The sequence below is a fragment of the Simochromis diagramma genome, unplaced genomic scaffold, assembly GCF_900408965.1.
Source record: "Simochromis diagramma unplaced genomic scaffold, fSimDia1.1 OVJJ01000371.1, whole genome shotgun sequence".
In the NCBI taxonomy this organism is placed as follows: domain Eukaryota; kingdom Metazoa; phylum Chordata; class Actinopteri; order Cichliformes; family Cichlidae; genus Simochromis; species Simochromis diagramma.
The window spans coordinates 1,324,998-1,351,421 of NW_024386920.1; the positions used below are offsets into that span (position 1 = coordinate 1,324,998).

Below are 26,424 nucleotides of genomic sequence, written 5' to 3' on the forward strand. Positions count from 1 at the left end.
TAAATTTTTCATGACCAACTTTCTCATTTAAATGAACCTAACTTGAAAATAAACCTGTCTTTATTATTGATGTGACCATTTCTCCTGACTGAGACAGTACCCCATCAGAGAAATCACTGTCATTACCCCGAATATAACATGGCTGAGCATGTGACAGTACACAGTGTACATCAGCCTTAATAATAGATCCATCCTGATAATGGCTCCATCCAGCTCGGTCCTGATCTGTGTCTCTCTGCGGGGATCTGGAATGGCTTGATGTTACTGCAGCCACTGCCTGATACTGCACAACTCATCTATATTTCAGTAGGGCAGTGTGGAGTGTGTGTGTGTGTGTGTGTGTGTGTGTGTGTGTGTGTGTGTGTGTGTGTGTGTGTGTGTGTGTGTGTGTGTGTGAGAAAAGACAGGGCGAAAGATGGAGTGGACAATCACTGCTTTAATTTAGTAGTCTAATTCTGGTTGCAAGCTGGGCAAATAAGTGAATTTAAAGAGCAGTGTTATAGTGAGAGCTGTGAATCTGTGCTGGAGCCCTTTCTTTGTTAAGTTTCACTTACTCAACAAGCTTGTAAAGATTCTTTTTACAATTTAACCCAGCGGTCCCCAACCCCCGGGCCTCGGACCGGTACCGGTCCGTGAGTCGTTTGGTCCCGGGCCACGAGAGTTGAGGCTCAGGTGTGAAATGTACGGTTTTCAGGGTTTTTATCGGTTTTCAGCATTATTTTGTTATCGTTTTTATCGTTAACTCGGTTTTCCTTGGTCTTTTCACGTCTGTTATGAATAAATCTTCTTTTTTTCGGTACCGGTACTAATTTTATTTAGTTGTATTTATCCGCAACACCTTAAAGGCTGGTCCATGAAAATATTGTCGGGCATAAACCGGTCCGTGGCGCAAAAAAGGTTGGGGACCGCTGATTCAACCCACAAAGTGACAAAAGCAGCAGAAAGCTACAACACCAAGGAGCTTTCCTGTGGATGCACTCTGGACCTTAACATCCATAACAGACAGTGACTGTCTCCTACTTCACCCTCTCAAAGTCAAAGCCACGCAGAAATTTTTCTTCCATGCTGTCAAGATGTTCTGAGATAGAGGCTGGCACCAAATCACAGGCATGTGTGAAAGCATGGCCTTTTTAAGTCAACTCAGATCTGACCACATCAGACGTAAAGGCAAATAGTCACATGAAATTTTCAATTTCATTACACCCCCCCCCCACAGAATGACACAGAATACTAGAAACTAGTATTTTCACCTGAGATTTTTTATGTATTTTTTTGATAAACAAGTTACAGTAAGTAAAAGGTCTCTTTTATCTACATTCTGTTACTGGCTCATCTTCTAGCTTTGTTTCCTTTTGTGCCAAAATTTTCTAAAAAAGACATTTTTTTAACGCTCACAAATTGGAAACCTCTGGTGCTTGTTTGACAATCTTTTAGGTTTTACTCTAACATGTTCAGTTTACAAAGAAAGCAGGTTAAAGGCACTCCCACACTGGATTTTCACCACGGTTAACCTGCCATTATATACAATTTATGCTGTTGTTGTTTTTTTAACATTTATTATATTTAGTGTGAAACACAGGGAAACATTTTCTGGCTGAAAGCACTGAAAAATGTTGGCTAGCCACAGTGAATTTAAGACTGACTCAGACTGACAGCTGTCCAGTTCTTAACTACCAGCCTCCATCAGGGCTAGCAGGAAGACAAGTAAGGCCTTCACCGACTGCAGAGTTAAGATTTAGACCTACTGGGCATTTCAATGTCAGCAACGGGCTTTAAGGTCAACTAATGCCCCCAAAGAGATAGCTGGGAAGTCATTACACTGAGGAGTGGAAAAGAGAGAAGCTCAGGCTGACCTTTAAAAAACCACACTTAAATCAGCCAACGCCACAGGCGCTGTTCTACGTTGGGCTCACTCTGCTTCTGTGTGTCAGTGTGTGTGCACGTTTAGAAGGTTAGTGCAAATCTGCTGCCTCCTTAAAGACACCGACGCTGGAGTAAATCAGCATGCGTCTACAAAGCTGAAAGCTGCTTTAGCGATTGGTGACATATTTTTCTCAGTTTGTCGAGACGATGCATCACTTTCAATCAAACATGATGTTGAAAGCTTACCTTATACGGGAGGAAGAGGGACTTGACTGCTGCTAGGAGACTTGTGGTATCTGGAGCATCCCTCTGGCCACAGATCACAATCTAAAAAAGATAAATAAAAAAAATAGAAGAGGGAGGGTGAGGAAAAAAAGATTATGTGGATGAAAGGAGAAGGAAGAAAGAGGAAAGAAGTATAATAAGACCAAAGCAATGGGGGGGAAAGGTGACACGTGGGACGAGGAGATGGAGAGGAAGTGATATAGGTCAGTACTGTATTTGTAGCACTAACAAGGGAGGCAGGTGTTTTCTCTGGGATTGCCTTCCCCTGCTTTACTTCTCAGCTTGTTACCCTCGCGCTGTTACCCTGACCTGTCACCCTGTCATCTATGACAGACAAACCCCTAACTAATCCTGTTTTAGGCTCCTGTTATTCCCTTCTCTCACACGCTTTCAAACTTAAAATTTTCTTTGAGTGTTACAGAAACTTTGGGCTAACTCCTGCTGTGCCTGCTAGTTTTGGTGGTTTCAGGCTAAACTGAGGGTGTTAATATTTCAAAGCAGTTACATAACTGAACAGCTGAAATAATCCCTTAAATGCACAAGTCCTGTTTAAAAACAGGGGAAAATGATTAAGAGTCTGTGTGTCCAGGGATTAGATGTGCAGGGAGCTTAGAGAGGTGCTGTCCTCAGATGACCTACGGGCCATGAAATGGGGTGAAAAATATGTATCAACAAATTAGCTGCTTGCTTAAGGAGGACTCTTGTAAACAAATGTTTATCCAAACTGGGTTTATATGATGGGCGCTGAGCTTCCAAGTTAAGCTGTTAATAATGAAAAAGTAGCAGCGGGAGGAGAAACAGCACAGGACATAAATATTGTGAATGGTGAGGATATTAAAGGCTACTTGGCTCTAACTCCACTTTCATTGGTCAGTAAATTACACACACAGCCACTTTGTTCACAGTCTAACTCATGATTATTACTGGGATCGAGGTTTACCAATGAAGCTAAAGAAATACAACATTGTTTAAAAAATTCTTATTTTTTTAATTACTGCAAAACTTTCATACATTCCAGATTCATTATATATAAAGTGAAAGATTTTTCATCCTTCATTTGTTTTAGAACACTTCCTCAGCTTAAGGATGTGCGTGACTACTTGACTAGATGACTAACTGTCGCTGCTGGTTGGTACCAGACATTCTGCTCATTTAATCTAATTGTTAACATTTCAATCGATGCCAGCAATTTATTGTGTCGTAAAGGTTATGCATCCATGAGCCACCAGATGGAGCTGCAGCCCCAAGATCGCTGTAGAAACCCCCATAAATCTGTAAATCTAGGCTTGATCCTTTATTTAAGTCACTGCTAGTCAAGCTGGTTTGATAGTCTGATCGGACAAAAGAGGGAGAAAGGTTTCACCCACCACAGCAGGGCTGTAACTAAAGATTATTCATGTAGTGATCTAATTTGCCTTTTTCTTTAACTTTCTAAAACGGACCCATTCAGACCTGGCGTCACAGCTCCAGGGTGCGGGCGCTTTAAATAATCACGCACTGCGGTAGTGCTGTTGTGGGAGGAAAGCTCCACTTTGCACAATCTACATTTAATGTTTATCTTAATCTCTCATTTCCATTTTCTTCCGTCCTCCTTGTTTTGCGGTCAGTTACAAAAACACATTTACGTGGTACTAGCGTATGATGCGTCGACAATAAATTTCTGCGCAGGCGATGTCGTCGATTATGCTGAGGAATAGTCGCAGCCCTACACCACACGCACACTCCTGTGCAGCCCCTCATTTAGTCGACTAAGAAATTAGTTGCCAGGAGCTGAGATCAATCAAAAACTGATTTGCAATACAAAAACAACTTCTGAACACAATGTTACTTATTACTTTAAAAGCAGACACAAATGTGATATAAAAACAAAATGGACTTGACTGAACTAAAAAGCTCCCTGCTATCTTTTTTCATTAAATGAAAAATCGTTTTGATTTCAGGGAACAAAAATCGTAACTTTTGTTGTTTTTTGTTCAGTAAAAGATGTTTAACAGTGATTACGTAAATGTGGGTCACAAACTGATCCAGGTGGGCCGCGCAGCATAATTTACAATAAATACCTAAAAAAAAATATTTGATTCTTACAAACAAATTACATTTCAAGTGCACAGAAAAGCATCGTTTTAAAAGTCACACCTTTTAGACTTTTATACAACTTAATCCTGTTTGATAACTTTATAAAATTAGATGCACTTATTATTTAACCCTACAGGATAAAATCCTTTAGGATTTGTTTCAAAATCAACACATTTTTATTTTAAAAGTTTTGGGATTCTAAAGAACTTCTGAGGGTTTAAGGGGTTTCAAAATAACTTATTTATTATTATTATTATTATTCGGGTTTTCAGACCATTTCCTGATCTTGAACTCATCTCACATTTCATAGTGACCAGGAAACTTAATTTGGAAAGAAAAACTAAGATTAAAACAAATGAATGACAAAACACACACAGGAAACGTTTCATTTTTCATTTGTGAGACGATCAGAGTGACTAAAAGTTTTGTGTGTTCCCATTTCAAACTGTGCCGTGGAAGTTTAGGAATGGCTGAAACACAATACAGTAAAGTACAGTACAGTAGGGCTGCTTGCTGTGATTTGCAATCGGAAGGAATAGTATACGTTATCTCTGTCTTTCACTTTTTGCAATATTTGTTATTATAAAAAAAGTTAACAAACAGACATGACTTTAGGCTCTGGTTGCTTCATGGCATCTGTAGTTTGACCAACTAAAGAGAGAACTTTATTACCCAAATATGCAAACATCATCAATCAATAAAACTTTATTTGCAGTGCTGTGGAGAGATGTAGTGGAATAGTTTCATACTGATTCACGTTCACTTTACTGCATGGTTACTGAGTATACAAGAGAATCAGTTAAATCTGTTTCACCAGCTTCTTGTTCAGCTTTTGTTTCTGCTATGCCACATCATTTTCTTCAGTTTTTGTTTACCACTAAATGCAAATTGCATGACAAACTGTGTTTGCACAATACATCATTCAAGCAGAAACCTTTGCCTTTAGTGGGTGGACGCAAAAATCAATTTGGGCTGACAGCCTGGCAAACACCTGCTCTCCAAGCCAACCTGGCTTTTAGGACAACTGTCTTTGGCTAACACCAATCAACAGTGGCACTTTAAATGCGTAATATTAAATCAAGACTACTTTGACTATCCTACCAATACCAATGGTAAAGTATTATCTGGTTGTCATAGTAACTAAAACCCACCAGTAGCCCTGATTCCTACATGCAAAACTCAAAAGACTTTAATAAGCGGTGAACTCACAGGACAAAATAAATCCTTCTGGTGCCTGAACTTGTTCCCCTTCATGATCATGTGTGTTAAGTTTCAAACTCACCTGTTTAAGTGTGTAGTGCTGGGCCATAAGAGCTCGCACCATTTCAGGCAAGGCTATGGGAACTGTGGTCAGACGGTCAGAGAATGCCGTCAGTAGCTGCTGGGACTTCTGGAGCCACTCCTGTCTTCCAGTGTAGTGGGACAGACGAAGGAGGTTGAACGCTGAGACTGAGTTAGCACTGGGCTCAGCTCCATCCTGATCTGAGACGCAAAGACAAACAAAAGATGCTCAACAGTTACAGTCTAAGACCTTGAATATACTCTGAATCAAGAAAACAGAGGAGTTATTTAAATGAAACAGAGTATAAAGTTATAGTCACACTAAAACCGTGGTCAGATTTCAGCATGTGCATATTTATTGCACAATTGTGCAAAGAATTTGCAAACTCACTGGCTTTGAACGACTCCTCTGAAGATACACTTCAGTTGTTTGGAGACAGGCTGCTTTTCACCAGGCAACGTGCAATAAAAATACTCACCGCAACTACTTGCAAATTGTTCACTGATAGCAAAAAACTTCAATGCAATTACCAGGCGACCAGTGATTATTCCTAGTTACAGAGATGTTGCCATCCTATTTTTACTGTAGTGTGACTGAGCCATAAGACGGGGATTAGGACTTGATACAAAACAGACTCACTCACTCACAACACAACTCATTTATTGTTATCTGAAACAAGGTCCTGGGAAGGTGCACAAAAAACAATAATCAACTTAAGCATTATTTTGTCTTTTAGATATTCTTCACTAAAGTTGCCTTCAATTTTTGCCCGGTGACTGCATTGAAGTTTTTTGCTGTCGGTGACCGACTGAAACTGAATGTTTGAACATTCAGTTGTGGAAACACAGGTATTGCCCACTAAGTTCAGCAAATTGTCCTCTTTTTTTTTGTTTGTTTGTTTAAAATGCCAACATCAATCAACAACAGGCCAAAACAAAAGCTTCTTTTTTTATTTTTCAATTTTATTTTTATTTTTTATGAAAAAAATCATTTTAAAAAAATAATAAAAAATGAATGCGGGTTTAGGAAATTTCATGCTTAATTTTTCAGACTCAGATTATGCTCAGTGTTTTATAAACTCTATGGCATAGCAATGCGTTGTACGTTATTTTTAACTAATGTGATTTGTCTAAACATGAACAAACATTAAAAGTTTCGCTTTTAAATCCAGAATGATGCCATGCTTATAATCCAAATGTGGATGCAAATGCCTTTCTGTGTGATGTGATGGACACAACAGATAACCCCATGAATGGCTCTGTTCAGTGACTGGTCCTTATCATTCATATCAGTGTCTAATGAGAACCTGGAAGGTGATGTTCCCATAACCTCTGCCCTTGCTACATGATTGCTTCTCAGGCCTGAGGTCTGTGTTTCTGAATGTGTGTGAGTGTGCTTTTTATTGTCCAACACAATTTACTCTTTAAGTTAAACTGCACATTTTGAGCAAAACCTGGAAATGTAGAGTTGTAGAGTTCTGACTTCTAAGTATTTACAGCAAAATGGCCCTACACAGCCACACAGCTGTCCTGTACACTGCATATTCAATATGTTTTATAATGAGCACGAATTACCATCATCCATGCGTGACTGAAATGCAGAAATACTTTGATTTGCATGTTTCTGGACTCCACAGCAAGGAAGTTTCAGCACACACACACACACACACACACACACACACACACACACACACACACACACACACACACACACACACACACTGTAAACACACACAGAGGTTTAACCTGAGAGTCTGTTTGCTTTCAACATTTCACATCTCATCTCTTAAGGATCCCCATGGAAGGAGGGCAGATGAAGGCGTGACAGTACTGCTTCCAAACAGACACACACATAGAAAACTTGCTGTCAGCACAGAAACACACACTCACTGCAGTAAAGCACTACTTAAGACTTTTATCAGTTTTTTAAAGTCTACAAAAACAGCTGAAGCAGTCTCAAGTTGATGTATCCTGTATTTTTCTGTCTTTTTAAATGGGAATACATCTGACAATGCACTGTGACCACGAGAGACAAAAAGTGTTTTCACAAACACAACTGATTTTCAACTACAAAACAAAGACGGATATTGTGCATAATTGCAACCTTAGTCTTCAAAAACAAATACACACAAGGGAGGCTGAGGCGAGGGGATGTAGAGTGGCAGCATAGTGGGGTAATCCGTCTTGCGGTGACAGGCCACGCTGCTGGGACCGGCGTCCACACTGCAGCGGGTGTAGCGTCACTAATGGGCTTCAACCCCACACAGCGCCGCCACCATAATGGCTCCGTCAATCCTCTCAGATGAGAGAGCTCTCACGCGTCAGCTTCGATAAACACACACAGATGCAGGTGTGACGGCGCGCAGGGACAAGCGCTCCAAAACACACAAGCTCAGGCTGCCATCATCTCTGATCTGTCCCACATTTCATAATAAAAATAACAATCACCAAAAGATCTGCATTTCCAACTGAAAAATGATGAATCCTGTCATGGAGGAAAAGAAAAGATGTAACGTGAGATCCATTTGGAAGGGAGAAAGACGAGCCTACTGACTGTATTAGTAAGGAGAAAAAAAATTAACTGAGTCGAGATGACAAAAGAGTTATGAATAAAAATACAAGTGGGAGTAGGAAGCTGTTGAAATAGATGATCCCTGTCAGACAGAGCAGCTTGGGAGCAAAAACAAATAGGCAACTACATCCAAATTGGAATCTACAGCCTGGCAGATCAAAGGTACATGTCAGCACGTAGACAAAGTGTCAGTTTCTCTGACATGCCAGCAGCCATCAGTTACAGAAGTGGATTGGCAACTGAAGAAAGGCTGGAGTGCACATCCAGGCCAGGACCATTTATTTTTATATCCCCAGTCCTTTGGTACAAAAAAAAAAATCCTCCTTTTTCTACAGATTTGCAACATTAAAGAAGTTCTTGAGGAAAATTTTTTTTGTTTTTTTACGAGCTAAGCAAAAAGTATAGACCAGGGATCGGCAACATGCGGCTCTTTAGTCCTTGTACTGCGGCTCCGCGTGGTCTGGGAAAATAAATTAGAAGTATTTAGCTGAAGTGTGTTTTATTTATGTTAGTTCTTTTTTTAACTTGTAGTTCTAAATTGGAAGACTATTGTGATATTGAAATATAAAATAAAATTATATTTTATTATTTTTTCATCGCTCAAAATAAGCGTCACACTCGCGGAAGCTGGTGTACCCGCCGAAGCGCCGTGCATTTATCGAGACTTTCAGCCCCAGGTAGGCCAATTATGGATCTTGGATCAACATTATGTCAGCAGCTGTTCTCCACCGTGAACTATGTTAAAAACAAACACCGCTCACGCCTCACAGATGACAGCTTACAATCCTGCGTAAAGATGAAAGTGACTTAATAAAGCCCCGATTTTCAGACGCTGTGCGCGGAGGTTCAGGAGCAGAAGTCCCATTGTAAACATACCACGGCAGACCCGCTGCTTTTCAGCATCTCTTTATTGACCACTTTTCACACACGGTTGCTGTACGCATACAGCCGGCTGTAGCTTTTCAGCTCACAGCCCGACACACACCAACAACAGCAGAGAGCACAGACGTTAAGGCGGCGAGGCGTGATTGCGGGTGCCGCTCAGGTGCGTCCGCCTCCCCTGCAGCGGCGCTGCAGACCACGCCCCGCCACACACATTAACCTGGTAAACTACATATGTAGGCAGAATTTTGCAAATATCTATTTTTCATTTTTTTTAGCAGCATAGTGCTTTTTTTCCAATTGTTTTTTCAAAGTCAGGTCAAGGCTCCAAAAGCCCAAAGGCGATATAAGGGGGCCTCACAACAGTTTTTGTTTGCTGCATGGATCATTTTAGTTCAGCTGGGTGTCTTTCCTTTTGTTATATTTCTTTAAGAGTTCAAAATGTGTTAATTACATAAATTAAATGTAATTTTCTCCATACCACTTCATGGATTTCATAAGCAACACACCTTAGTTGAAGCATAAAGGTAAAAAACAAAACAAAACAATATATGCAGTGTTATCTTCATTTTAGATGTCAAAAAGTATTTGCGGCTCCCAGTGTTTTCTTTTGCGTGGAAACCGGGTCCAAGTGGCTCTTTGGGTGTTAAAGGTTGCAGACCCCTGATATAGACCATTATATTTTCAGACACTGTACAGAATATGTATATATGCGGATGGGTTTCTTGGACATTTGTTTATATTTAATGGCGCAGCGAGTCTCTTTACAGAAACTCTTTAAATCTTTTAGCTTTCTTGGCTAACAGATTAGCTACCTGCTTAGCTACCTGAAGCTTGAGCTCCTTCCACAGACGTTTACAGGACTGAGGTCTGGAGACTGGCTAGCCTTGTTTGGAAGAACAGATATGTTGAGTGTGACCCAAAGAACATATGTGTTCTTCCAAACATGGCAGGTTAGGTTGATGTCAAAGAGTGAGTTTCATCTGACCGCAGCACTTACTCCAAGCCTTCTCTGAATTATTTAGCTGTTCAATGGGAAAGTTAAGATTTGGTCTTGCCGACCATGGCGGACAGACTGGAATGGAAGAAACTAATTCTGTCGACAGGTGTGCTTTACACACATAACACATTGAGATCAGGAGTATCTGTAATTGACTGATTGTTTGTAACGTGGCACACAACCAATCAGTGGGAACCAGGAGCAGACACTATAACTGTCTGTCTTGGGACACCTATCAGTCAAAGTGACTGTGCCCCGAACGTGACTATCCAGCCGGAAAAGTTGGAAAAATTCACCCAATTCAGGATTGAATCTCTGAAACAGCAGGCTGTCAGTCTGTCTGCACAGTGCTACTTCCTCTACTTCTATAGTAATACACTGTTTCATCACTACCTTTTACATAAGAAGATTTTAATTAGCAAAACTTTAGGCATCTAAAGGAATTATTTCTACAAAACTCCAAACTTTCCACTGCAGGAAAGGTTTAAGTTCTTAGTGGAAAACAAGGTTAGACAACATTTTTCATTTTTAGTGGCCATTTGTGTACCTTGTTCAATCTATTTCTAACCTTTTTAATCATTCAATTTATTCTCTACAGTTATATGCCAATTTTAGATTAGATCAGATATTTTCAGTGCATTTGTGATAAATAACGAACAAACACATAAATACTGGCCTTACACAGCTTGTCCACTAGGGGCCTGGCCCAAATGTCCCACATCTCATCACAGCTCCATCAGTCACTTATATTATGTTAGATATTGCTGAAAATATTGTCCTCAGAGGTTTCCTGCACCATGCTGATGCTAGTCTAATGCAATGCCACCTGTTTTGTCATTTACCAGGTTCAAAATCATTGTAAAGCTGAGGCACAGGACCAGGTCAAAGACCAGACTTCAGTCACTGGGAAATCGGTAGGATTGTTTCTGGGTTGGGTTTCATTTCCTCAAGCAGAAAACAGATTTTTATTTATCGAATAGCCTGAAACAAAACAACACTCTAGTACTGTTTGTAAGGAAAACTATTTGCGGCCCAATTGTGCTTATATTTGTAATCAACATGAAAAGGCCCATACTGAGGAAGGAAAAGAAACAAACCCTACAAGGCTAAAAGGTAAGTACGAGGGCAGCAAGGAAGAACATGTAATAATTGGAAAAGAATGAAGATGTAAGCAAGATGAGAGCAGGCAGAAGCAGAAGGTGGGTTTGAGATTCCCACTGCAGATTGTCGTCCTGTTCCAGCCTGTCAGGAGCAGATGGACTGAGAGACAGAAAGAAGACGTATTTGACAGGCCTGGTGATCAAAGTAGCTGAAGAATCAGAGCATCAGTCTTTGAGTGCTTTCAAGTTGAAGAGGTTCAGCTTGAATGAGTGAGGCTTTTACAGTGCTGAAGGTAGATAGGAGGAGGTCAATACTCCTCTGCTCCCCTCTTTTATCCTCCAGCTATTCATCAGTCTATCCACCAATCTGTGCCTTCTTGCCTTTTCACTAACATTTAAAGTGTAGCAATAGAGGGAGACTGACAGATATATTACAGACGAGGCTTCCACCGTGTTAAGATCCAAATCGATCAATAAGGTGAAAGATATACGCAGGCGAGAAAGAGATGGATGGTACATGAAAAGATGAGCAATTAATGATTACGCTCATCCAGTAACTCAGCATCCGTTCATGCCTCCTCTGTTTGTTTAACTCAGTGTGGTCAACTTCTGCCAATTTCCAATTCTGCAGACACATCTCAAACTTAGTATTTATTCATCTCTCTGAGCTACATCCTCACACTTTGCCTGAGCCGCAGCGGTATTCTGCAGTAGTGCTATTAATCTTTCACCTGTTTGTCAATCCAATCTGCATCTTTAAACTTTAGACTTGCCACATGCCCCACAGTAGCAGCACCAGTTTGTTATTTATGTTCTAACAGCTCAACAGAACTTCCAATATTACAGCAGATGTGTGTACATGCCTGTAGCACTTTCGGCCTGTTGCTTAGTCGACTGGCATCATTTTCTGATGTCACATTTGACTCCATGTGTATCCAAAGCTTGAACCCTTCTCAGTTTGTTAATCACTGTACTTATTTTTCTACTGCTTGACAGGAGCAGCTGGAACATTAAAAAAAAAAACATTACATGACTGCTTAACAAAATTACCCTAAGTTTTCTACAGACATTTGTGAGCCCAGGAGAATGGACGTTAAAGACTTTTCCTGATCACCTCTGTGCTCATCTAACAACACAATCACTGCATTCGAGCACTCGTGCTCCTTTCAGTTACTAATCTGGGCAAATCTTCAGGTCTAATATCAAAACTGTTGTTCCTTGAAGACCCACTTAAAGCTATTCAAGACCACAGACTTCCATTTAACACACTTTTGACTCCATGGCTAATTTGCCTCTTTGTATAAACTGTATATTATCCATAGGACTTAAAGTCAGAGGAGCTGACTATAGGGTTCAAATAGTGGTTATAGTTCGGTCGGTGTGTGTGTGTGTGTGTGTGTGTGTGTGTGTGTGTGTGTGTGTGTGTGTGTGAGAGAGAGATCATTAAGGTAGCTACATTATATCTCTTATATGTAGTGTATGTTGAAACTTTACAGAGCAGTTAGATTTCTAGAGGGTTAAAATACAACATTCAAAAACACTAGCAAGTTTTTAAACAGAAGAAGCTAGTTATTCAGTATGAGTCACAAAAAATGCTAAATACAAACTGTGATGTTTTTGTTGGCTTTCATATTTTAGAAACAAAAGACGTATGAATCACTGTAGCTCAGAGTACAATCACTCAAATTGTCCGCTCTATGACACTGTAATCCAATCACACTCCTTGCGGATTCCTAATTGCCACAGGCGACATTACCATCATGCTCTGACATGATGGTAATGTCTTCCAGAGTTATGTATTTAAATTCACTACTAATATTGTAGACACAGGTAAGATAACAGAGATTTCAGATATCTAAGTAGTTTATTTTCATTTTATAAGAAAGAAATCATGTTTGCCTCAACACCCATATTGAGATGATCTACCAATCTATCAGCACCTACATTTCCACTCCAGGTACCTATTCTGTCCCTGAAACTTCAAAGAAAGAAAAGGTTCCTTTACACTGTTGTTTATATGTGATTCCACTTCAGTCTGAAGAACCTCAGAGATTAGGCAAATTAGTTCACTGATGTAGAAACAGCTATTCTGACAAGACTTTCTAAAAACATGGCAAACCAGACGTTCCAGCTGTGTAAGCCTCTCTTGTCTTGCTCAAACAGAGCAATCAAAAGCTGTGCTTGGGCCAGATTTAAATGTTATCTTTATAAAAAGTAAGTTATCCTAACAAAAAGCAGTCACCGCTCACACATCCCTAAACTTCCAGAATGTGCCAACCCCCTGAGCAGGGATTTTGCTGGGGGTAAGATATTGTAGTTCTTATTGAAGTTAAGTGCATTGAGCATCTTCAAATGTTCCTATGGTAAAAAAAAAAAAAAAGCAGCTAATGCATCCATCCCTCACCCTCTTTCAGCTGCAGCAGTACTGAGCTGTCAGTGGGATCACTGCAGAAGTAGCCTCCGCCCTGATCATCCCAGAACAACACGTCCTGCCTCAGCTGCAGCTCCTCAGCCCACTGCAGCCACTCTGTTTGTAGCGTGGCCTCGTACAGGTCCAGCAAACCACATATGATGAAGGCATAGTCATCCAGGAAGCCAGAGATAGACGGAGATCTGCAGAGCGCAGAGGGAGAAAGTGAAAATCAGAGGAGCAGGAGAGGAGAGTGGGAATCAGTACAATTTTCATTAAGAATTTATTGATCGATGCGTTGACATGAGTTACTTTTAGTGAACTAGTTTTGCTTTGTTTTTTTTCTCCATTCCATGCTTTACTTTTTTATACTGCCCGAGGAAGACAAACAGCCAGATGCTAAAGAAATGTGGAGGGACTGCCTTACAGAGGCATTACAAAGAGCCTGAAGGAGATACTTGGGACAATCCACGACTACATTATAATAAACATAGTTAGCTGAGTATAATCACTTTCTGAAGCATTTTTCTCAATGTGTAATTATTCATCTGTGTTTCTATAGTAAAGGCAAAGACATTCGCATAGGCACACAACTGCATACATAAGATGTCTGACGTTTGAAGTAACTCTTTTTCCTCCTCCACTTCCTTCATTCAGACAAGTTCTTTTGTCCTACCAATTTCTCCCAATTTTACAAATCATTCTCTGTCAGTGAAATTGATTCTGATTTATTGTTCAAGACTTGTCCTTCACAATGTTGCTACTGAGTCGCTGCAAATCAGCTTCTAAATTCGAGGGTTATTCCACCCCGTGCTACTTTCCCCCTCCAATTCTTATGACGGCACCCCGTCTGAGTGAGTGCATGGGGACAGACAGTGACAGGAGGCCAGACAGTGCTGTGACATGAGAGGCTGATGGCTGGCAGTCAAGAGGCTAAAAACAGGAGGTGCACTTGGAGAAGATAAAGTGCATGACTTTAAGGTCATGGAGAGGTGAGGAGTCAGAGAGCAGCTTTTCTTCCCCAGAAAAAAGGTTGATTCATGAGCCAAATCATACACAGAGCAAAAGCACTTGTTCAAGCCAACTCAACTCAGTATAGGACTGTGCAAAAGTCCTGACCCACCCCCTCTTTTCTTTTGTTTCCATGGAGCCAGAATTTCTTGTTATTTTTAAATTGGCCTTAAGCAAAAGTTCTGAGGCTTTCTGAAGTGGCTTTGGCCACTTTATTCACTCGTTTCAGTCCCTGTAACCTGACAATTATCATATAGATTATTATGTAAAATCTGAGGCCATGGTTCTCAACCGGAAAAGGGTGGAGTGCTCAGTCCGGGTCGGGGATGAGTTCCTGCCCCAAGTGGAGGAGTTCAAGGTTCTCGGGGTCTTGTTCGCGAGTGATGGGAGAAGGGAGCCGGAGATCGACAGATGGACTGGTGCTGCGGCCGCAGTGATGCAGCTGGTCGAGCTACGTCTCTACCCTCAACTACGGCCACAAGCTGTGGGTAGTGACCGAAAGAACGAGATCGCGGATACAAGCGGCGGAAATGAGCTTCCTCCGAAGGGTGGCTGGCCTCTCCCTTAGAGATAGTGGGAGAAGTTCAGCCATCCGCGAGGGGCTCAGAGTACAGCTGCTGCTCCTCCACATTGGAAGGAGCCAGCTGAGGTGGTTCGGGCATCTGACAAGGATGCCTCCTGAGCGCCTCCTGGGTGAGGTTTTCCAGGCATGTCCCACCAGGAGGAGGCCCTGATCTATGTTTACACATAGCAAATAAATGATTTTTCTTATATTTTCTATATAATTAAAGGAATGTGATTTCTTTTTTTGTCAACAAGGAGGCCGTTGTTTTTTGAGTTTGAAACATAAATAATTCCTTCCAACAAATTGATGTAAGTAAGTATCCAAAACATACAAGTTTCATTTATATAATTTTTAAGGGATCTTATACCTGTTTTCACTCTTGTATGCTTTTCATACAAGTTTCACACAAGACATAAATCTTATAAAGTTTGTATCTATATATCTTTTCCATATGGGGTACACGTACTGGAAAATTATTTACTAGGCTTCACCTATCACGCGACTGGAGAGCGCAAACTCCACCATTGTCGTTTTCCATCAAACACTCGTTAAAACAGCAACCTACAGGTATGTTAGCGCACTCATCCCCGACTGTCCGAGGGAGGGGCGGGGTCACACGTTGAAACAGACGCAAGGCAGCCCAGGCGGGGAAATTTTTCTTTTACATTTTGCGACTCATATTATTTCTCTATCTGATAAGAAAACTATTCAATCAGATAGTTATTTGTGGTGAATGAAATACAGTTACACTTTCAAGCACTTTTAAGCGCCACATCTAAAAATTCAAGCACTTTTCAAACCTTGAAAAGACAACATTAAAATTCAAGCATTTTCAAGTATTTCAAGCACCCGTACGAACCCTGTTACAAGTCCTTTAAGATGCCCGGACAAATATTCCTTGAGATTGATAAAGAAATTATAAGAAATCTTGACCATAAGAATTCAAGCTGTGCTGAAGAATAAATCTGGTCATTCCAGTTATTGCTTGACAGAACTGTGAAAACTCGTTTTTTGCCTCATATTCTGTACTTCCATTTATGTTTGCACGTTTCAGTAAATCGCTGCATTCATTTCCCACTTTCCTTACAAAATATAAAGAAATTTTACACTGGCTTAATACTTTTGCACAGTACTGAGCTTATAAAGCAGATATATATACAGGGCTCTAGAGTGCGACCAATTTGGTCACAAATGCGACCAAATTTTTCAGTGGTGCGACTAAAAAAAACAAACATTTGGTTGCACCTGTGCGACCAACTGTTCAGGTAGCAAAAAAAAAAAAAAAAAAAAAAAAAAAAAAAAATCTGGTCAACAACAGACACATTTTGCCCCTATCGTGGACTAAACCAATCAGAGACAGTAAGGGGCGGGACCTCTCTGATTGGCCGTGGTCCAGTTGAAAGTGCAGGTGGAAGTGGGAGGTGAGTAGCTTGAATAAAGTGATATCAATTCATTAAATCCTGAATCGACTTTTAAATATAACTGTGTTTTGCCAGAAACGCCAGATTCTCAGATTAAAGCTCACAAAACCATTTCAACACCAACCAAACAGCAAATGAGAGCAGGTACACGGATTCCACACAAAGACGTAAACACAGAGCGGACCGACGCATCAGAATCAGCTTTGTCTTTCTCGGCTTTCTCACCCGACGGCCCGTAGACGGACACGCTGTCGGAGCTCAGCGATCCTGATGCGTCCGGTCCGCGCTGTGATTACGTCTTTTTGCGCTGATTCTGAGCTGCAGGTTTTGTCTCTCTTTCAACCAAAATTCACCAAAGAAGCAGCAAAAGAAGCAGCAAACTGCGCTTCACATTTGATCAATGTTGTCATGAATTTTGCTGTTTTGCTTCCACGACTATTAAAATCACACTTCATGCACAGCTAGCTCTCTCTCTCTCTCTCTCTCTCTGTACTTCAAGAACAGTTTCTCGTCTCCAATCTCTGTTTTCTGTATTATTCATTCGCTTATTACCCACTGTTCAATACTGAAGAAATTGAAACTTTATATGCAGAACATTGTAGAATATTTTTAAGGTTATCTGCTATAAAAAAGCCAGACCAGGAAAATCTCCTTCATGTTTTTCTGTGTTTTATTCTCAGTTACTTTCACACAAAGGCATCTGCTGTGATGTTCACAATTCTGATGAAGTCAGTACTGATAAATGATCAGAATTATAATATTTCTGACTGTCTGAGGCTAAGTTGAATCGAATCGGGACTTTGAAAACCGGAATCGAATGGATTACAGAAATCAGTGATGTGATGATACCCAGCCCTAGTGAGCAGCCTAGCCACGACAGAAGTGGATGTAGCTGTAATAGGAAAAGAACTATTGCTAACTTTTCTGTTAAGTTAAGGCCTGATCCTTCTGAAATTCATAGCCAGTGCTCTGACACGGTGTCATCAATCTTTGAATGCTGAAAAAGCACAGTGTATCCAGAAAAACACATTATATTATATAAATTATTATAAAATTTGTGTGCGCCTAACTTTTGTGCCGGTACGCCTAACTTTAAAAAGTTAGGCGTCCCGGTACGCCCATGGCAAAAAGTTAGTCTAGAGCCCTGATATATAATAATGAGAAGTTTATTTCCCTAAGATCTTTGCTGCATGAGCCTCATGAAGTCTGGGTCTTTAGAAACACCCACAATATGCAGTGATTTAGAAAACTACTGCAGTATTGGCACAGAGTGTCTGCTGGTGCAAAGTCTTTAAATTGAAAACTTAAAAAAAACAAAAAAACATTTTAAATTACATTTAACATCAGACACATCAAATATTGTTTTTCAATAGAACACAATCTCAACCTTCCCTACACTCACACACAGACATTACTAAGCCAGCTTCTGAATCATTTTTGTTTTCTTAGTTTAAAAAACAAAACAAAAGAGGACAACAGCCTTTTCAGTCACACAGCAACATGTCATCTGGCTGAGGTGACTCCAGCCACAGGCGAGCGCTAAAGACGACCTCACTAACACACAAACACAAAAATGTAAAAAGCCTTTCAGAAATACTCGACAGCCTTTTCATTCACACCTTCAACAGCCCGTGTTAAATGAGTCATTTCCCTGAGAGCAAAGATAAAACACCTTGTCAGTCTACTGTATCATAGCACCGCGGGGGACACTTTTAGAATGATGGCTTCATCATGGTTCCCAGATACACAGGCACTCACTTCCCACTAAAGAAAGCTTAGATGGAGGAACTTACTGGGGTGATGTGGGTCACAGAAAGGCAACGGGTCCCATCGTTTTAACAACAGCACTGACCTTTATGTTCGAGTCTAATTTAATATGTTTGCTCATCCCACAGAGCGAGCTGCTTGAGGAGTCAATTACATATGAAAAAACACAATTGTGAACAAAGGAGAGACAAAAATAAAACACACAGAAGGAGATTCCCCTTTCTGAGTCATTAATAAAACAATGTAGCTAACCCTAACAGAAACCTATGATACTCTGCAGACCCTTGAAATTAATTTGAATGCCCTCATCTAATTGCTCTTTATGCACCAGCCCATCAGCGTGTGTGGGATTGTGTATAAAACTGTAATTGAACGGCAGTGAGGTGGAAAAAGAATAACTGCTTATGACACTATTAGAGTGCAGTCAAAATCACATTTGATCATTGGCTCAAAAAGTTTGAATTTGCATTACTACATATTATTGTGATCTTTGGAAAAACAAGCAAACAGACCCACACAGTAATGACAGGCTCATGCTTAAAAAGCCAGATTCATTTTAGCACAAGAAAATAACATTTAATTTAAACTGCAACAGTCATTGAATGAAAACAAACCATCCTTAAACTAACATCATTAAAAATCAAATCAAATTGGTGGGCATTGGGGGATTGGGCTTGGAGCCTATCCCAGCTACCATAGTGCGACGGGCAGAGTACACCCTGGACAGGTCGCGAGCCTGATGCAAGGCTAACATTAAACTAAAACAAAATAAAATAAATTAGGGGGCTCCACTATAGGTCAGCTGGTTGACCAGGCAATACATATGCCCCAACAAGGGTCTGGGCTCCATTTCTCCCCACACAATTTCATCTGGCCCCACCCTTTCTTCCTACTTTGGATAGTACAGAGTAGACTGCAGTCTAATACATTCTACAATGCCAAAAAAGAAATCTTAAAAAAACAACTAATTGAGAAGTTATCTCTGCTAAGTGTAGTGCTGAAGAGGCTACAGCAGCAGCCTGAGTAATGAGTCAACATCACCAGTGACCCACTTGCCATGGCTATACTGGATCCATTGTCATGCCTTCCTTTGGCTCCTAAAGACCTTGGTGATACTCTTCATGATCAGCTCCTCAACATTACCACGGCCTATTAACCCAGTTAGCCCGAGCACCTACTATTCCTCCTGGTAAATTAGCGCACGGCCCATATGTGCCTGGCCTGGTGTGACAGAGTGATTTACCAATGTACAGAAAGTAAACCAGCCCTGAGAAAAGGGCTTTGGTAAGCACTCTCAGTGCCGACCCCATCTTGAATTGGAACATTATGAATGAGACACAGGCTGTGGAAGACGGAGGCTCGTGGTGTTTATCTGTTTATATGTGTGTTTAAAATTGCATGCATTTCATGCTGTGATGTGGGCTTCCTGGCATATTTTTCTGCTGATTCGGCTATACTGCATACTCACTCATTCGTAGTAACTAGGACATAGGGCTAGCCAACAGAACGGGGACACTTGGAGTGATTGTGTAGAATCAACAAGAGACTCAGTTCGTTCCGCTGTGTTTGTCACACTGATGAGAAATTCTGTTTGTATTTGGTCGTCTTGGCCATTTCAACACAAAAACCAGAGCTTAAGCTTAACAGTATTAGCTTAACTCTGTGCCATCTTCCACTTCATGTTAGGCTTAACTGTAAAAGGTTAAAAATCAAACACGGCACCCCGTAAAAGAAAACAGTCATTCTAAGACAAAACAGATTTTGTACTGTTGCTATGTAGGCTGAAAAAAAACTCATCACGAGTCATTCAACAGGCGTCTTTAACCCAGTTAACACAGGGCCAGTCTTGTCTCAGATAGACAAAATGATAGAAACTAAAAGAGAAAAACTAATTACTGACCTGCAGCATGTAAATGTGGCTTTGCTATAACCAGGTTACTAGAATGCATGTGAACATGTTCTCTGATTTCTCAGAGTAACCTGATTTATCCAGATATAACCGTTTCCTGTTTGCATATAAACAAACAATCTCAGTACAGAACTACTGCGTACCGCTCCTCTACTACAAAGTGAAAAAAAAAACATTTTCCACATCCTATTTAACAATGTCACACAGTACAAAAGGGACAAAGCTGTCTGTCATTTGGCATCGAGAAGCTCAAGATTATAACCTCATATCATCTCAATCATCAACATCTGGAAAATCCTGGTGTGGAGGATCATCCCTTGCAATTAGGCCTGGGTCTCCAGTTCTAACAGGACAGTCTTCAAAGACCACACAGTCATCAGCCTGAAGGTAGAAAGACTGAGATTCTAGACCACAGAGTGAGAGATTAGAAACCTGACGTTATGATGTGACGTCTAAAGGCCCCTGAGAGAACTTCCAGCGGAAACAACCAGAACTCTGATGTGTTCCAGCAAACTCAAACTTTTTCTGGCAACGCGTTGATTACAACTTGGCCACCTTGAGAACTCTGTCTGCCACCCAAAAATGAAAATCAAGTTGAAGGATCACCGCTGGAGAAGATCCAGTAGATGAAGGCACAAGTGTCCACTAAAACCTAAAAATAGCAAAATGCTCAAAACAGTCTAGAGGCACAACAACAGGAATATTTTAAAGGAGAAATCAACCAAACCCAAAATCAGTTAAGGCTTTTCATTTTTGTGGGCCCAAATACTGGATCAGACCTCATAAATCTAGCAAACACTTCAAGAAAGCGAAGGAAACTCAGACAAATACAGAAGTATTTCCTTTGTGGTCTTCTGCTTTCTCATAAGAACTAAAACATTCAACAACTCTCTCGGCCGAGGAGGACTCAATTTAGCACAACTTGTTCAGTGCAGTGGGTTCAGCAAACCTTTACTTTCCATAAATCATATTCATTTCATTTTGGTTTCACTCCATAACCTTCCCGCCTCACCTTCAATGACTCTATCCCCTACCCTGAGGCTCGCTAAACTTCAGGAAAAAAGCACACATGCAGTGTCTCTGAGAGAATTTTGTACTACAGATGCATCGAATCAGGAATAAAATTCTGAGACTCTCAAAAATCCAAATCAAGGTTAGGACAAACATCCTCTGACAGCTTTCAGTCACAGTTAAATATTCAAAAACTGCAGGACTGTGTGGGTCTAGTCTGACATGTATGTGAACAAAAGCATCAAGCAACCAGCTGTCATCAGATTCTCATTCTGACTATGACTGCTGAATTAAAGCTTTTAAAAACCGAGCCATCAAAACTTTCTCTCGCTTACATCTGTTGCACCTCCATCTGGTCTCCACGGTAACAAGATCGAAGGATGGTCTGCTGCTTAGCGTCCCACAGGTGCTCCTTTAGGAAACCCCCAGCCTTCACTGCTCTCTCCACCAAGTCCTTGTCTCCCAGCACAGCTCCGACGCGAGCGTAGGCCGACAGCATCAGGCCTAACAGGGAGAAAGTAACGGTGATGTCGTTGAGGGTGAGTGTATTGAGGTCACCAAGTAATAAAATGACATACTCACTGCTTAGGTATCAACATGTAGCCCCTGCCACACTTCCAATTTAGTTATCCCCCCTCTCTCCTTTGAAGTCCCCCTGTTCCTCCTCTTGTCCCTATCTGCATCCATCCTTCCTCCCGCTTTCCCTCCATCCGTCTTTCATGTAGTAAATCAAAGCCTAGTGAGTGCACAGCCTCGCCTTCAAAGTTTTGCAGCAGAGGACAGGTGATTAATGGCAAGGTTTCTTCATTAGAGAGGAGACAGAGAGTCTTGCGTCTAATTGGAAAGTTCTCAGGATCGCCGAGCTTCATTACCTCACTAACACACACTGTCTGAGACGTCAGCCCCGGGAGCCAAATTCGTGGGTGCACTTGTGTAAGTGTGCTCTCTTGTAATTAATCGCATCTGAGACAATGTGCAGGACAAACAGTGCTAAGGAGACATCACATTAATCCCAAATGACAAGTGTCTGTAATAATCTACGCACACTTTGACACTGCAGAAAAACGGCGTGCTCGTGAATATGAGCGGTATTTACTGTAAATATATGACAGTCTGATAAAATTGCTTGTGATAACTTGACATAATCAGAATCAAACTGTCTTGTTGAGAAAAGAAGAAGTGCTCATAATCTATCAACTAATATAATGTAAGGTGTCTGTTTCCGTTGTGGAATTAATGGTCACATTGTGGAACATCCCACAGAAAAACTTCTCCTTTCTGGCACGCTGTGTTACACTTTTGATCATGTCTGCAACCTGAATCCCTGATCAGACAGATCACTGCCTCTGATTACGAGGCTGAGCTGTCTATCGATACTTAGCTAATCCAGCCAAAGGATCGATGAGCTCATGCCACAGCCGTGCACAATTTACAAGACCCGCGACTCCTCCTGTGTTAATGGTCAGAATTTAATCAGACTTACACACAGTGATCAACTTATTGGTCTTAACCCAAACTGTGCCCAAAGGTCAACATCACTTTTGTCATTTTGAGGCAATAAGCTCAGAACTGTGATCGATCGTGAAACGCTTGAACTACTACGTCACTGACATTGTTTGGGGTTTTTTTTGTGCATGTCCTTCATAGTGACATAGTTTGATGTTTAAAGTCACAGCTTTTCCAGTGGTGCACTCTAGCACTGTTACCTAAAGGTCGCTGTCCAAATTTCTCCTGCAGCATGGAGGGAGACACAGTGCAGGTCCAACAATAAATAGTAACTCTAAGTTTGAAGCTTTATATTAAATTAATGGCTAAACTTTGTATGTAACAACAGATGACATTTGTTGATTTGTGGTAAGAAAGAAAGTGCAGGTTGGCAGTTACTCTGTGGGACAGATGAAATTCAGATGAAAGGCCCCTAACTCACCAGTCACACAACACTAACTGACCAATCAAGGTAGGAGCACACAAACAACTGTGTTTACTGCTGTTTTGGGAGGTAAAATTGCTGGTTTTGTCAATGGAGTCTGACTGAGTGCACCGCCTTCTCTTCAGGTAAAAGCCTGGAAATGTCCTAAACATAAAGTACACTTAAACGGATATTGATCCCTTTTTGTGGCTGAAATCCATCTTGGCGCTGACTGTGTCCTCAGCAGTACATGGCTATAGTTTCTGTGCTGTGTGCTGTCTGTTTGAGTTTCTGTCACTGGCATCTACTGAAGAAAACAAACTGACCGTGGATCACAACCTCAGCCAGCCTTACTTCAGATAAAATTATCTATCCCCAGCTAAACAGGCAAAATTACTTCTGATATCTCAAATTTGGTTTTGTACAAAATGCAGACATATGTATTGGGTATCACCACTCTAGGAGTGTTTGGTCCATTTAAGGTACAAAAAAAAAAAAAAGATTAAAGGACTAAAGAGGGGGGCTGAGAAGGGAGTAAATTTTCTATCATCCAAAAAATGACCACATTTAGGCAAATTTATGAGAACAGGAAGTTACTAAATGAATTTCTAATTATTTCTCATCTTATCTTACAGAGCTCATAGTGCTCCAATAATGCTCTGCATTTAATCATTAGTTATTACTAATCTCTGGCTCACTTTCAGTCTGCCTTTTGTCCCATCTTCCTCCCCTACTCCCAGCCAGTCACAGCAGATGGCCGCCCTTCACTGACCCTGGTTTTGCCAGAGGTTTCTTCTGGTTAAAATTGAGTTTTTCCTTCCCACTGTCGCCAAAGTGCTTGTTCGCAGAGGGTCGTCTGATTCTTGCTTTATTCTCTATTATTCGTAGCTTCTTTACTTTACAATATAAAGATCCTTCAGGGGACTGTTTTGAGTTGACAGCTATATACTGCTCCTTAGTGGAGAGCATGCTCTCCTGCTGCCTGGCTGTTTAGTACCCAGGGGCCACAAAAGAGATCAGGAAGGCTGTACAGAGGGTAATTAACACCACCTCAAAAAAATCACTGGCTGCCCTCTGCCACCCTTTGAGCCCATCACCAGCTCCTCCCATCTCAGGAAAACCAGATCTATCACAGGTGATCCTTTGCACCCCATCCACCAATATCCTGCCCCGCTGCCCTCCTGCACCTCCAGACTTACAAACAGCTTCTTCCCCTGGGCCATTCTCACATACAGTCTTTTCTTTGCACTACATCCAAGCACTTTGCAACTATTTTGTTCTCTATTGTGTGCCTTTCTCTTGTTTTGTATAAATCCCTCTTGATTGTATATATTTCTCCTGTTTGCTATTTATTCCTGCTGTGTACAGTTTAGATTTTGCTCCAGCACAGTTGGTGTGGGGCACCCACAATTTCGTTGTACGTGTACATTAACAATAAAGGGCTATTCTATTCTATATATATATAAATATAATTGAATTGATAAAAAAAAAAATCAGGAACAGGTTTTCACAAACAAAGACTTGTAGTGTGCCCAAAAAGGATAAAGTGATTTCAGTGACACTTCACTGTATGAGTGCAAAGCTAACACAGCTGAGTGTTGCACTCTGTAGACGGTCGCAGCACATTCCTCTCACACTCAGCTACATATGACTTATTAATGTGTATTATTGCTCCAGGTCTGCCTCGTTTTAATAAAAAAGAACTTGTGGTCTGTTGACTGCCTGAATAAAATGATTGAAAAAGGTGCTGTTGGAGTTCTAAAAACGTTCCTCATGAGTTATTGATTCCAGAAAATGGAAAATGTGAATTTCTTCCCTACCTAAACCTGAAATGTAAAGCGATATAGTTCCTTGACTAAAGTGAACGTGTGTTTTTAGTGGTCTTTTGTTCCCTATAAATTTGCATAAATTTTTAACACTCAGTGGCCTTAACATATATATAAAGCTGCACCATTCACCCTCAAATGTTTTTGTTCATATCATCAAGCCCTATTACTGCTGCCACTTTTTACGATTACTCATCTATTAAACAGAAACATCAATGATGCTGAGCCTAAGAGCCATTTGAATGATTGGAAGTGACCATTTCAATGCTGTAGTGTAAACTTTACCATTCCAGGAGGCCAACATCTTGGTGTCCAGATGAGGGCGTGGCCGACTCTTTCTCACTACGGCCATTTTGGCTCTGGCGGAGGCCAGGAGCTCATTGACTTTCTCGACAGTGATGCCAAAGCGAGCAGCTGTTAACTCGACTGAATAACGCACAATCAGCACATTCTGGCCCTGCAGCTCCCCGTGGGGGTCCTGGCAACACACAGTACAGGGAATAAGAGGGTGTTCACACATACTGATCCACACTGACTGCAGCATTTTTCATGTTAATGGTTACTGACACTTTCAAGTCACCTTTAAGTCCTCTGTGACTGAAATATAATAAACCATTATCATTCTGTGCATATTCACTTTCATTCATTGAGCAAGACCAACACAACTAGAACAAAAGTACCTGTTCTGGAGCAACATTGCCTTGCTCTTTGACCCCATAGTGATGCGTAAAGATGTCAGCCAGCGTAGCATTACCAGCGGTGCCCTCCACCACGTCTGGTAAGAGCTCCCGAACTTCAGAGGCTGTCCACACGCAGAAAGCCCCCTCTCGCTTTTCTGGTCCCCCCGAAGCCGGGACAGAGTCTGCATCCTCTGCACTGTAGAAGCCCCCAGACTGTTTCAGAGAACGCACAAACACACAGAGAGGGCAGGAGGAGGGAGAGGTGCTTTTTAAGGACGAGAGACAAAATGCACTGTTGTAGATCAGTTGAGAAACATGCAACAGTATTCACGACACTCTTTCTGTTGCTGTGACATGATGATGAAAAACAACTATCTGAGAACATGAAAAAATTATTTTAGACACTGAAATTTCCCAAACGCATTAATTCGGAAAGCTTCGGAAAGTAAAAACACATGAAAACCTAAAACCGCGGCAGTTGGTTGGAGGAAAAGCAGGACGGTTTAGCATCCTTTTCCTAAAATGAAGACTTAAACACTGCACTGCTACTGCACTTTTTTAAGATCATAACTGGCCTATTAATGTGGTTGGGAAACACAGAGATTTGCCAACCACAAAGTTTAACAGGGATTTAATAGATCTACTGTAAAAAACACATAATGACTCTCAATTAATTTCAACCCCTATGATGCAAGATAAATCAAGCTTCAGGTAGTTAAAAAGGAAATACAGAGACTGAAGATCACTGGGACCCACACAGCTCACAGGAAACCAGCTGAAGTAAAAAAGTACTCCAGTAATTTAGCCTGAGGACAATCACGGAGTCTCCCTCACTGTGGGAAGATCCCACCCACTG

The 26,424-nt window shown here is 41.1% G+C and overlaps 1 protein-coding gene across 2 annotated transcripts in view; it reads right to left on the minus strand.

Moving 5' to 3' along the window:
* spata20 (spermatogenesis associated 20) overlaps positions 1-26,424 on the minus strand; it is a 55,155-nt gene that overhangs the window by 22,908 nt on the left and 5,823 nt on the right. For both annotated transcript variants that reach the window (XM_040036718.1, XM_040036719.1), the window contains exons 10-15: positions 25,569-25,781; positions 25,174-25,366; positions 21,489-21,657; positions 13,464-13,672; positions 5,507-5,706; positions 2,110-2,190 (exon numbers count right to left, since the gene is read on the minus strand). In XM_040036718.1, coding sequence (XP_039892652.1) covers positions 2,110-2,190; positions 5,507-5,706; positions 13,464-13,672; positions 21,489-21,657; positions 25,174-25,366; positions 25,569-25,781 — 1,065 coding nt within the window. The remainder of the gene's footprint in view (positions 1-2,109; positions 2,191-5,506; positions 5,707-13,463; positions 13,673-21,488; positions 21,658-25,173; positions 25,367-25,568; positions 25,782-26,424) is intronic.